General features: G+C 39.3%; 1 protein-coding gene across 2 annotated transcripts in view; it reads right to left on the reverse strand.

Annotated features, from left to right (window-relative positions):
- MYEF2 (myelin expression factor 2) overlaps positions 1–10130 on the reverse strand; it is an 18841-nt gene extending 8711 nt beyond the window's left edge. For both annotated transcript variants that reach the window (XM_048052357.2, XM_048052355.2), the window contains exons 1-9: positions 9815–10130; positions 5253–5482; positions 3975–4027; positions 2703–2710; positions 2501–2594; positions 1456–1647; positions 653–806; positions 166–215; positions 15–78 (exon numbers count right to left, since the gene is read on the reverse strand). In XM_048052357.2, coding sequence (XP_047908314.1) covers positions 15–78; positions 166–215; positions 653–806; positions 1456–1647; positions 2501–2594; positions 2703–2710; positions 3975–4027; positions 5253–5482; positions 9815–10038 — 1069 coding nt within the window. In that variant the 5' untranslated portion in view covers positions 10039–10130. The remainder of the gene's footprint in view (positions 1–14; positions 79–165; positions 216–652; positions 807–1455; positions 1648–2500; positions 2595–2702; positions 2711–3974; positions 4028–5252; positions 5483–9814) is intronic.
- Between the last annotated feature and the right edge of the window lie 906 nt (positions 10131–11036).

Consider the following 11036-nt stretch of genomic DNA (forward strand, 5'->3'; position numbering starts at 1 on the left):
GTGCGTGTACTCACGAGGTAATTGTGGACCTTTGCTGTCTGCAACACGGAAATCTTCATGAGGGACTGATTTGTCATCCTGATAAAAAAACACGGATGCTATGCTATGATCCCTTCAATGTTTTGGCATAGATACATCAGGCAGAAAGAAATATAAGCAACTTACCATTTTTACATGCATGGGTCTGTCGAACAGGAATTGTCCATTGAACATAGCTGAAGAAATGCGATTCAAGGACTCTAACTACAGAAGACAATTTAACTATTTCAAAAGAATCACTGCAAAAATTTACCTAATGTTTGTACCACTTTTAGGAGTCTTAACTTTCCTTAATTAACATTTAGAATGCTGTTTCAAAGGTCAGAAAGAGACTATATAAACTGTTAGGAATATAAAAGTTGTCTTCACGGGCGTCACTTTCCCTGTGTATTTTAAGTCTGTTCAACCTCATCAAGAACAGCTTTTTACACCCTAGCAGTAAATTCAGTCACTATTAAAAAAAATAAAACAATCTGCACAGTACTACAATCTAGTCCCTTATCTAGCTACAAGGCAAACAAGCACCATTTGCAAAACTATACTGTAAAGAGCCATTAAAAATGACTAAGCCATATTTGACCATTTTTTTCCTTTTTTCCAAAGCCAAGGATACATATTGCTTGAACAGCTTCAATTGCTTGTTCAAAAGTAACTGTTCCCATTCCTCGACTCTTGCCATCTTTATCTTCCTTGATGTCTGCACGCTTTACAGTTCCAGCAATGCTGAATACTTCCTTTAGTTTCTTCCAGCCAACTTTAAAGTCAAGCTTGCACAGATAAATATAAGTGATTTCACTGCACATTTCTGTTCTGCCATTAATTTTCAAAGATTGTCTACACTGCAGTAAAACTTTAATTCACAAAATTTTTATACATGTAAACAGACAATTTTGTAACATATACAGGCTGCAACCAAGTCTAACATAAATGTTACTAAAAGCAACAAGTTATAGCACTTAAATCTATTGTAATTTTCTAATTAACATACTAATGCTGAGAAATGGATGGGTTCTTGTAAACCAGCTGTACTCCCATGCCTGTTTCTTAAATTTGTGCAAATCAAGAACTGATGAAGTACACCCAAACATAAGAGTTTAAGTTAGTATAAAGTAACTAGCAAGAAAAAAGTATATTGAATTAAAAATAGAAGAAATGTAGTTGTAAATATAGTGAAAAATGTAAAAGACTTCTTTTTCAAATATGATTGTACAATAATTAAAACTGCAAGAAAGCTTTAAGAGCGGAACACATTTTTCCCGTCCAAAATCTGGATACATGTCTTGCATTTTTAGTTGAATATCCTAATTGTGAATTAACAATTAACATTTCACATTTCCTCTTAATATTAAAACTGGATTATGCAGGTATTTTACAAAGATCAAGTATTATAGCTTTAAAATACATTTTAAAACTTACATTAGCAACAAAAATAGTGGACCCAAGCCTGCCTGCCTGCAAGTTACTGATAACCTCAGGAGGAATGTTTGGATTGTTGACAATAGAAGGCGGTAAATTCATTAATCCAGGTGCCATATCAGGTCCTTGTCCTCCTGGAAACTGTCCTCCTACACGCTGCAATGCCCTGCGGGCATGTTCACCTTCAGGATCCTGCAACACGTGCAAAAATAAAGTCAACTTAATCATCAGTATCAGGACTGGTAATAAATAAGTACTGTTTGAGATTCTACATAAACCCATCAAAATTATCAACTAATATCCTTGTCCATGTCAGAGGGATCAAGAACCGAATTAGCATGGAGACCTAATTCCCTCACCTCTAGAGGTGGGTCCTTTCAGATGAGGGTTGAGGCATATTGGCAAAGCACTTGTTGAAGAAGCGTGCACTGCCACTTCACATGCTGTACCTAGCCTATGGACAAGTAGAAAAGATTTCAATCTAAAGGGCTGTCAGTCTAGTACCTTCTTCCAAGAACTGATTTAATTTAAATAGGCTTTTTTGATATGTTAATAACCATTATTAAAGCTATAACAGGACATAAAGAACTGTATCAGACACTATTATATGCTACAACACTACAAACGAAACATTGACGTTAATTTCACTTTCCAAATCAGTACAAGTTCTCTGCTTCCAACCCCATCCTTGCACATATGTAGTAGTCTGATACTCAGCTTGTTCTGCTCAAACTCATATTTTGAGGCAGGTAAGGAACATGAATTTCAACAGCAGCAGATGACACAGGTAAGAATATAAAGTTAAAGAAGTTAAAAGGTTGTGTAAAAGAAAAATACTATTAGGTTATTTTGGCTTTAGGACATATTTTCGTCAGTTCACTTGGCGTAGTATCAAGACCTTCTGGAAGCCAGCAGGCACTTTAGCCCATTAAGAAAATGTTAAAAAAAATAAAAATTACACAGCTAGACACTTAAAACATGGTACCCGTCATTTCAGTAGTTACATTATCTTCACAATTTATTTTAAAAACAGCAATAATCATACCTCTTTAATATTCAGGGGTCTTCCATTAAGATCGTACTTGTTCATAGTTTCTAATGCTTTCTTAACAAATTCTTCATCTTTGAATTCGACCACACTTAGAGGGAACAAAAACATTTGGAGTGTTAAAATAAAGTTTAAAACATTAAACTGAACAGAATGTTTGGATAGTAGTGTTTCTACACACATAGAAAAAGAAACTTACCCACAACCCTACATCCACGATGATTTGTAATCATATGTAAAGAGAGAAAAAAAAGTCAGTCAACACATATGCTAGAGTATTTAAGAGTCCAGTTAAAGATCCAAGCTCACTGTCAAATAACTATTCATCAAGTTATTTTCAGCTTCAAAATTCATAATACATGCTTTTTACTAGTAGCCAAGCTGAATTTCTCCTACTTTCTCAACATACATACCATTCAAAATGCATTATATTATATTTTGTTCTCTTTGAGCCAAACCAGAATTGGACTACAGAAAAATGCCACACAGATCCATGTAAGGAAAGCTGGGGGGAAGGAAGGGAAGGGGCAGAAGGAAAAAAAAACGAAAACATAACCAAAAACCAATCAAGACACTCATCATGTCATTAAAAGCTGCCCGCCAACTAGAGAATTCAGATCCACATACATCAAATATACCAGTGCAATGAACAAGGAGTCTGCATACTTCTTCAGTATTACTAGCATATTTGAGAGATTACTGTGTAAGAAAATAACCTTTTTGACTGCACCAGAATCCTTCTAATAAAACAAAGAGTTTAGGATTGATCTAAGTGAATGAAAGCTGAAAGCATGTTTTAGTTTTAGCAAGCGTTGAAGAAAATCATTTACAACTACTGTTACAACTTCAGTTAAGACTCAAACCTGCATTTCTCAAGTTCTCACTGCAGGTTTGGAGCTACTATTGGCCAAACTTTTGACTATTTTTAAGACGACAAAGGAACTTTAACAATCTTCACTCTTAATGCCTCACTGCTGGCACTGTTTTGGCTACCAACCATCTCCATCCATTTAGTTTTAAAAAAAGCAAATACATTAATCCAGTGTTTAGAGTACCAACCGTGTAAAGCTGTCAAATCAGGCACTTCAAACAGTATATTCTTAGCTAACATTTTATACTTCATGTCCCCAAGAAGAGAATACTACACTAACAAAATTTAAATAAAATCAATGATTTATTGAACGTCCTTTATATAAAACAGATTTGTACCAAAACAAAGATGTTGGCTAAAAGAAGAATTAAGTGAATGCCATTGGTTGAAATTTACGAAGTATTTTGTCCTTTACAGCCAGCTAGCTTGAGCTGCGTGAAAGTGTCAGACTATTTCTAATACAGAAACCTCAAAGCTATCTTAATGAAAATCAGTGTGGAAATGAAACTTACTTTCCAATAACTGGTACAGGTATTATACAAAAATAAAACTGCTGAGGAACTTTTAAACCTCTAGCAGATTGTTGCCCACGGCACTTACCCTTGATTTTCCTTCAGCATCCTTAAACAGCTCCACGTATGTAACCTCACCAACTACATAAGACATACAAAGGGAAAATACCAAGAGACAATGCATTTAAACACCAGTATCTTTCTTTTCTGTGCCCCTGTGCACAACTCTATAGAGAAGCACCTATTATTCACCAACAATCAAAACCAGACCAACATACCTCCTGTCAATGGCTATATAATTTAGCTAATTTTCAGAAATATGCAACAGCCACATTCTCAAAATCTAAAAACAAACAACTATATTTAACCTAATTCATACTACAGATCATATTTTGGCCAGTATGATATAGTTGGTGAACAAATTCAGATATACACAGTCCCTTAACCTAACAAATGAAACGTCAACATTCACTGAAAAGTGTTACATTTATCATCCTACTCACAACACCTGTTTTAAGGTGACTTTCTACCTGAATGTCTTCAATCATAAGTTTGCCTTCAATAATAACCAAATTTACACATCAAATATTTCACAGCAAGCCACTCACTTTCTAAAGTTGGAAGTTTCAGTAAATAAACCAATCAAATAATCATGTCACCTTACAACAGATACACCAGCAGTTACAGAACTGGGGGACTGGCATTTTTCACAGCCTAAAAGCCAAGTGTGCTTTGCATTACTTTTGAAGAATCTATTTTTTCAAGAAAAAAAAAAAAAACACAGAACTAGCTTTTTACAGAAGTCATACATTAGCGTTCTTCTCCCCAAAACTTAAAATAAGAAGTTTGGGGTATTAAGATTTCTCTATCAGAACTGCAACAATAGTAACAAGCTTTTAACGTAAGTCTCCAGACAAACAGTCATGGCAGTAATGACAATGCAGACAAAGTTAATTCCACAGCCAGATTCCACCAAAGAAATACAAAACAACTTTTGAAAGACGTCCTTTCATATTCATATGTTAACACACTAAATGTGTTGCTTAAATACAATAGCCCTTTAAAAAAAATCTACAAAGACTACAACTAGACGAAAACACAATCTCTTGAAGAAGTCATGAGGTCATGCATATACTCTCTGCTGTCACGCTACAATGGCAGACGATAATGAACACTTCGTTTACCAATCCTACTCTGCAATGCAATTGTCTCAGATGAAAGAGGGGAAGGAAGATAGATGTACCAAGTAAAGGCCAAAAAATAAAAGAATTAATAAAAAAGTCAAATCAAATCTGTGTGGCTCAAAGGACATATACATTATATTTTACCCCTTTTTATAGGAAGTGCATTATAAGGAATAAATTACCTTTCTCTCTCATAAGATCTTTAATAGCCTGCCATTTCATGTCATATGGGATGTTGCTAATGAAAACTCGATTACGATTAACAGCCTTCTTCTCTCCACTGCCCGCATTCTTCTCCTTTGCATAGGGGTGGAATCTATTCTTGTTTCCAAGAGAAGGGATTGCCTTTGGTTTTGCAGCAAACTTCTCTTTCACTGGTGTTTTCTCTTCTTTTGCTGTCTCATCATTCTCCCTACATTCCAAATAAATAAATGGGTCTTACTTTGGATTATAAGACTACTATATCAGCTACATATGTAGGTCTATACCTCCTACACTAACAGACCTCCGAAGATGTCAAATCCCACTTTTCAAATTAGGAAAAATAAATTAATTTTACCAGTTTAATTTCAAAATACATTGCTTTACCTAGAACAAAAATCAACATTACAAGAGATTTAGTCACTATTATAAGTACAGACAACACATCTTGCTACTTCAGGTATATTCCATTTCCATTATGTCTGTCAAGATTCAGGAACATGGTGCTATGAAACTACTACTACTCTCAGAACACGACTCAGCTGAAAAATAACCTACAGCATCTGTACTTTAGTACTTCAGTAATTTTCAAATCAAACTTGGCAAAGTTGCACGCTATTCACCACAGAAGTCAGAGTTGAAATGGTCTAATTTTTGGAACAGCTTGGTATACTTCATTCAATGTATTAATAAATACATAAAATCAACTCTTAATAGGCAAATGACCTTTTATTCAGTACAAATCATTTTTATTCACAAATTGTGCCAGACTGCTTTTAGACAGAAATTAAAATTAAATTTAGAACAAACGCTCTTTTCATTTTCACTGCTTAATACCAGTATACTTTGAAAACATGATAAATGCATAAGAAATAGGTCTATTACGACATGCTCTGCATCTAAGACCAATTAATTCACCAGGAATTATCCATTAAAAACAACAATGAAGACTTCTGGTCCTTAGTCTTTCAAAAATCTAGCAACAACAGCTACTTTCCTTTTAAAAATATTTTATTTTTAGATGAAGAGCGCAGCACAACTCACTTCCTCTCCTTTAATGCAGCACATTTCTCAGCTTTGGTAAAAACTATACACTTTGAACAGAATTAGAAAAAAATCCAAACCAAAAGCCAAACCTCTACAGCACTCTTCAAAGTGTTAATATTGCAAGAAGACTTAGAATGCCAATATAGGATCAAAGTGCCTGAATTGTTACTTAAAAAGTAGAACCACTGAACTGAAAGACTCCAGTAACAAAGCCACACAAATATGAACCACTAAACAGCTGCTATATAGATACAGAGCAACACCTAGTTCAAATCTCACTGCAGTCAACAAGAACCTTAAAAGCATGTGTAAAAGTACTTTTTGTATTAAAGAGCCAACACTGGTCACTCAAGTTAGAACAACGATATGGAAGCGTCTCACAGAAGACTGTCAAAGAGATTGACTGTGTATCCCCTCTCTTAAGTAACATCACTGTCCTTTCAATTTGTCCCACTTTCCAGAAGGTTTAGTTTTTAATCTAATTTTGACAGTGCAGGTGGTTTTTGGTGTAAAATTTGCCAAAACAAGCACTTCAGTTTTACCATCGTAATATGGCAAGATTGAAAATTTTGATTTACTGAAATTATTATTTTCAGCTCTCTTTGCACAGTTTTTAACAAACCAGTAAGTGACAGCCTTGCACTCAGAGCACATGCAAATAGCCTTTCAGGAAGTTAAACGTATTATCTACTCAAGCTTGAGCACTTTTCAGGGAGGAATAGCTTCAAACACAAACATTTTTCTCCCATGACTTTTTCCCAAATTCTGAAGTACTCATATGATATGAATTTCACAGTCCTTGTGTTTACAAGTGGATTAAGAGAATTAGCAACTGAGAAATGCATGGACATTACTCAGGTTAAATATTCCTACAATTTAAAACATTCAGTCAACAACACGTTATCTAGATCAAGCATTCTCCAGTTTCCTCTGTATCGTTACTCCCCCATACCATCCTGTCTGCTATGGCAATATAATTCTTGTGTGGCTGTGTAATGATGTGAAATGGGTGGAACAAGGCAGGGAACTGACAGAAGCCAGGGGGAGGGACCGTGAGGAGGGCAAGAGTAACGTTTCAGTTTTCCAGTCAGATCTGGTTTTTTCCAATCCAGTTCCATTTGCGAACACAAAACTTCTCCCAGTGATATCTCTTATCAAAATCTGAGTTCTTCTTTAGGTTTTAGGATTAGACCAACGGATTCTCTTTAGCCTTTTAAGCTCTTTCCTGCTTAAAGGATTATGAAACAGCCCCTACACGCTCAGTGTAGCGCACAGGAAGAGCCAGGCCTCCAAACACAGAACCCACAGGTTCTACAACACCTGTCTGTACAAACCAGTAGAGAGCAGAGAGGACACAAGTCTTTCATAAACTCTTAAATCCGAGAAACAAGAAGACACTTCACTTAATCTGGGAACAAAAGCCAGCCTCCTGAAAACAGAGAATTAGTTAAAAAAATAAAAATTGATCCTTCTCACAAAACTCATCTGCCAAAATCAATGGGCCAGTGAACAATCTGGAGGCAAAGATTCTTTTGCAGACATAGCCCTCTCAGGAAAAGCACCTTCAATCAAAAAATACATTCAAAGAAATGTGACTTTAGCCATGCACAGAACACAGAAAAGACAGCCTCAGAAACTATAAATTCTCATTTTCTCAATGGAAAAACAACAGTAGTTTCTACTCGCCTTTTGTATGAATTAATCACTTTATACCTTTAATTAATATTTGCCTGTGAAATCACCAGCAGATTTCTAGGGTTGAAAAGAGATGTCTACATTGATTTCTCAGAATAAAGTATTCCTCCACTGAATAAAAAGATGAATACCTTTTGAAAAATCACAGCTTCAAAATTCCAAAAACTTTTGGAAAGAAAAGACAACTTTTATTCCTCTGCTCATGTGCATCTGTACATCCATATGGATAACAAGCTCAGTAAAGACTGAAATGCAGAGTCCACAATTGAACGTGTGATTCTAAAGCACATATATCAGTTCAGGTTTGTTGCACGCATCAGCTCCTCTGATCAATAAATTTAGGGAGGTATACAAGCTGAAACCAGGATTCCTTTCAAATTTAGTCTGAGTGCTAAGCAAAGCTGGTTACTGAAATACTCTTTTAAGTAGCACCTCCACAACGACAGATTATTCCTTTTTACGCTTCTTTCAGAAAAGACCAGAAACTGTATGCAGAGTAAGATTTGAAACTCTGTTACCAAGAACTCTGCCTTATTTTCAAACTTGAAGCTAACAACTTCTATCTTGCAGAATAACAGGATTTTTCATTTGCTGGCAATTACTTTTGGAGGGAAAAGAAGAAAAGTTCCTAACAGGAGTAATACAGAAAAACTACTTCGTTATTTTATGAGTAGCAACTCCAAAAGACAATAAATTACTATATGCCTCAAAAGATGCAAAAAGGTCACAGTCTTTCAGCCAATATTCAATAATTTGTGTAGTTTGGATGCTGAGGGCCAGGTTCAGAGGAAAGAAAAGAAAACAGATACAAAATACTCTGTTACAGCAATGTGAAGCTTATAACTTGTAAACTATATGAATTTCCCTGGGAGTCAAATAAAGGCATGAAGTTACTCCTTTATTCTCCATTTTGATATACCTGATCCCACATCTATTTTTAAGCACAACAGTATCAAACCTGGGCTGCATACAACACATTAGAAGTTCACAGACCTCTCAACAGCCTCAATGTATTCCGGTAGAAAGCCTTCTAAAAAATGTATTCTCCCTCTAAGATGTGAATGAGATTAAGAAGTGCTGAAATTTCAATGATACGAGGCTAAAATGTAGCTCATCTAAAGAGGGATGAACCCTGAAGCCTAACATCAAGAAGAAGAGAACCCACAAAAGGCCATTTGGTTTATTTTTCTGGAGACCTACCGCTTCTGGCTGCCTTACACTACGCTCCTTTTAGACCTACTATTTACGGCATAGCTTACATATTGCATATACGATAATTTTACTGGAAAAGTTTGTGGGTTTGTTTGCTTGTTTTGTGAAGTAAACCACTGTAGGGCTCTCTTACCATTCTCACATACACAAAGACCAGCTCAAAGGCTAACAAAACATACTACGGTAGGACATGGAAACGTGAACAAGACCAGAACCGACCCACAACTCTTGCAGGCGCGGATCCCCCGACCCCCTGCCAAACCAGAGCCCGTTACAGCAACCGGGCGGCTCAAACCACCCGAGCCGAGCGCAGCCTCCTGCCCCTCACCCAACGGCAACGCTGCTCGGCGGCCTCTCACCGGGGCCCAGCCGCCCGGCCCCCTGGCACTGCGAGCCCCCCGCGAGCCTTGCGCCTTCCCCCGACCCTCTCCGGCCCCCCTCAAGTAGGGGCACCGGAGCGGCGCGGGCCCGCGGCGGGGGAGGAGCCGGGCCAGGGCGTGGGGAGGAGAGGGCCGGCCGCCTGCCTCCATCCCTCCCTGCCTCCCCGCGTCCCTCCCGCCGCGGCCCGGGCGGGCCCCCCGCCACACACATTTTGACGCCATTTGCGCTGCCCCCGCCGCTCTCGGTTGCTGTCGCCGCCGCCTCCTCAGCCCGTGGCGGCTGCTGCGGCTGTTGTGGTGGTGGTGGTGGTGGTAGCGGCTGCTGCTGTTGTTGCTGCTGCTGAAGCGGCGGCTGGCTAGCGGCGGCGGCGGCCTCCTCGGCCCCCCGCAGCGGCGCGGCAACCGCGGCCTCCGCCCTGTCGCTCTCCGCCATTTCGCGGCCGGGCCGCGGCCCCGCTGCGGCTCCTTCGAGCAGGGCCCGGAGCGCCTCGGCCTCGCCGCGCCGGCCCGGCCGAGTCTCGCGAGAACAGGGCTGGCGGCGGGAGGAGGGGACGCGCCAGGAGGCTTGCGGGTTACCGTGGCGACAGCGGGGGCTGCCGGCCCCGCTCGTCGTCGTCCCCCACAGCCTTAGCACGGCTTCCCTCACGGTCTGCTGCCCCAGTTCCTTCCTGCACCCCGTCCTTGTCCCGAGTGTTCTCACCCCTATAGGAGACGTAATTCCCCACCGACGCCCACAGCCATGTGCAAATCCTCCTAATTCGTGGCCACTTGCACCACTGACCCCCAAATTTCACGCTCTCTGACCCCAAAGACAGGTGCTTAGAGTGCGCCCTGTCGCTCCCACAGGAACCTCCGGTGGGCCCACCAGCCCTGCACGGGAAGCACAACACCGTTTCTGTAAGCTTACGGCTATCTGCAAAGCCATATGGCGCTAACAATAAATATGCTGCTGCACAGTTCCAGTTCTTCACCTTTACATTTCTAATAATGCGGTCCACCCCAACAAATGGCTGTTTGACCCTTAATTTAACTGAAGTGCATCACTCCTGTTGTTCAGGAACCATCCACGTTTCCAAAGCCAGTCACCGCGGTCACAGCTTTCCCTCTACTTCAGAAAATAGACTGTAACTTATTATTCAAATTTTATACTAGGAATACTCAATGAATTGAGGTGATAATCTCTTAAAATGTGCCTTGAATTTTTCCTGTTTATAGTTTTCTTCTTCCTTCATATATCAGTGCAGTCAAAAATAAAGTACTCCTTCTCCTTTAAGATATTGTATGTTAGTTTTTTTTTTGTTTGTTTTGTTTTTTTCAAACATTTCAGTACCTCCACATCTATGGCAAAACGAAGGTTCCTGAATTCCGTGGACCCCTTAACCTGTGGTGAGAAAACTCACAGACCAAACCCTTGCACTCATCTGCTCAGGG

Source organism: Anser cygnoides, chromosome 11 (assembly GCF_040182565.1).
Source record: "Anser cygnoides isolate HZ-2024a breed goose chromosome 11, Taihu_goose_T2T_genome, whole genome shotgun sequence".
NCBI lineage: Eukaryota > Metazoa > Chordata > Aves > Anseriformes > Anatidae > Anser > Anser cygnoides.